At 48.2% G+C, this 1,672-nt stretch overlaps 1 protein-coding gene across 1 annotated transcript in view; it reads left to right on the forward strand.

The window, feature by feature from the left end:
- Nucleotides 1–2: 2 nt before the first annotated feature.
- LOC117936273 overlaps nucleotides 3–1,672 on the forward strand; it is a gene marked incomplete at its 5' end in the record, with an annotated part of 2,148 nt that continues 478 nt past the window's right edge. The window contains one exon of the mRNA XM_034859149.1: nucleotides 3–1,614. Within this exon, the coding sequence (XP_034715040.1) occupies nucleotides 3–1,614 (1,612 nt within the window). The remainder of the gene's footprint in view (nucleotides 1,615–1,672) is intronic.

Genomic DNA, 1,672 nt, shown 5'->3' on the forward strand with positions numbered 1-1,672 from the left:
CGTCTGCAGATGGCAACATATATGCCTGGTCTGTTATTAGCAAGGGAGGATTGATTGGAAAGTTCAGGGCAGTGAAGGATGAAGGAGCAGTCATTACCACCATGTCAACTGATCCCAATGACCAGATATTACTGACCGGGGATAGTACCGGAAAGATTTATCAGTGGGACATTAAGGCTTTTGGGTTTAAAAAACAGGCAAACAACGAGCCATTTGAGGATGTAAATGGGTGGTGCGTGTCATTGTGTCCACCTCCTCTGTTACACTCCTGGCAATCTCACATCACAGGGGTGGTGAGTGTTCAGTGTAACCCAACTTGTGAAAAGTTAATTACCGCGGGGAACTGCAATGTCTGTCTGTGGGAAAACACAGGAACCTACATAGGCCTCTTTGGGAAAGACCAATGGGGTCTCTCACAAATCAGCCTTGAGGAGAATGCTGAACAGGAGGAGACCGGCAGACCAAGCACAACAAAGACAAGCAACTTCCCATTCGAATGTCCTGTCTCTCCAACAAGATCAAAGCCAGAAGCACTGATAGACAGCATTAAAAGCCTCTGTGACAGAATAGACAAGGTAGTCAGCCCTAAGAAGCCTGGAGTCAAATTAACAGAGGATCTACTTGATCGGGTAAATAGACGGATGATGAAGATTAAGTCAGGACTTGACTTAATAAAAAGCGAGGGGACTGAACCCACTTCAAAACAAGTACATTTCCCACCCATCTCAGAGACCGTGCAGCTCACAGAAAGTAAATTCAAGCCACACCCGCCTCTCATTAGAGGTGGATCTGCTCATGACCAACTCTCTTACAGGACTGCATATTTGGACCAGACTATGTCAAAATATAGGTGTGTGCTCAAGCTTCAGCAGAGAGACACATTACAAGGCAGTGTCCTGACACCAGTTCCCCCAAACACCCTGCCAGGCATGGAGGGGTCTCAGCAAACACTGGACCATGTACACTTGCCACCCATAAATGATAAGGTGCATCGCCCAGATCATCAGAACCATTCAAAGTTTCAGCAGAGAGACACCTTAAAAGGCGGTGTCCTCACACCAGTTCCACCAAACACCCTGCCAGCTATGAAGACCTCGCCACACATGCAGCTGAACCAGACTAGGTCCAAATATGGGCGTGTGCTTAAGACTCAGGAGAGAGACACATTAAAGGGCAGTGTCTTCACTCAAATTCCTCCAAACACCCTGTCAGACACGAAGGGGTCTTGGCAAAGACCGGACCATGTACACTTGCCACCCATCAATGATAAGGTGCATTGCCCACATCATCAGACCCGTTCAAAGTTTCAGCAGAGAGACACCTTAAAAGGCGGTGTCCTAACACCAGTTCCACCAAACACCCTGCCAGCTATGAAGACCTCGTCACACATGCAGATGGACCAGACTATGTCCAAATATGGGCGTGTGCTCAAGCTTCAGCAGAGAGACACATTACAAGGCAGTGTGTTGACACCAGTTCCACCAAACACCCTGCCAGGCATGGAGGGGTCTCAGCAAACACCGGACCATGTACACTTGCCACCCATCAATGATAAGGTGCATCGCCCACATCATCAGACCCGTTCAAAGTTTCTGCAGAGAGACACCTTAAAAGGCAGCTTCCTTCCACCGTGTCAACCAAACACACTACCAGCTTTGAAGACCTTACCACA

This window comes from Etheostoma cragini, chromosome 20, assembly GCF_013103735.1.
Source record: "Etheostoma cragini isolate CJK2018 chromosome 20, CSU_Ecrag_1.0, whole genome shotgun sequence".
Taxonomy (NCBI): Eukaryota; Metazoa; Chordata; class Actinopteri; order Perciformes; family Percidae; genus Etheostoma; species Etheostoma cragini.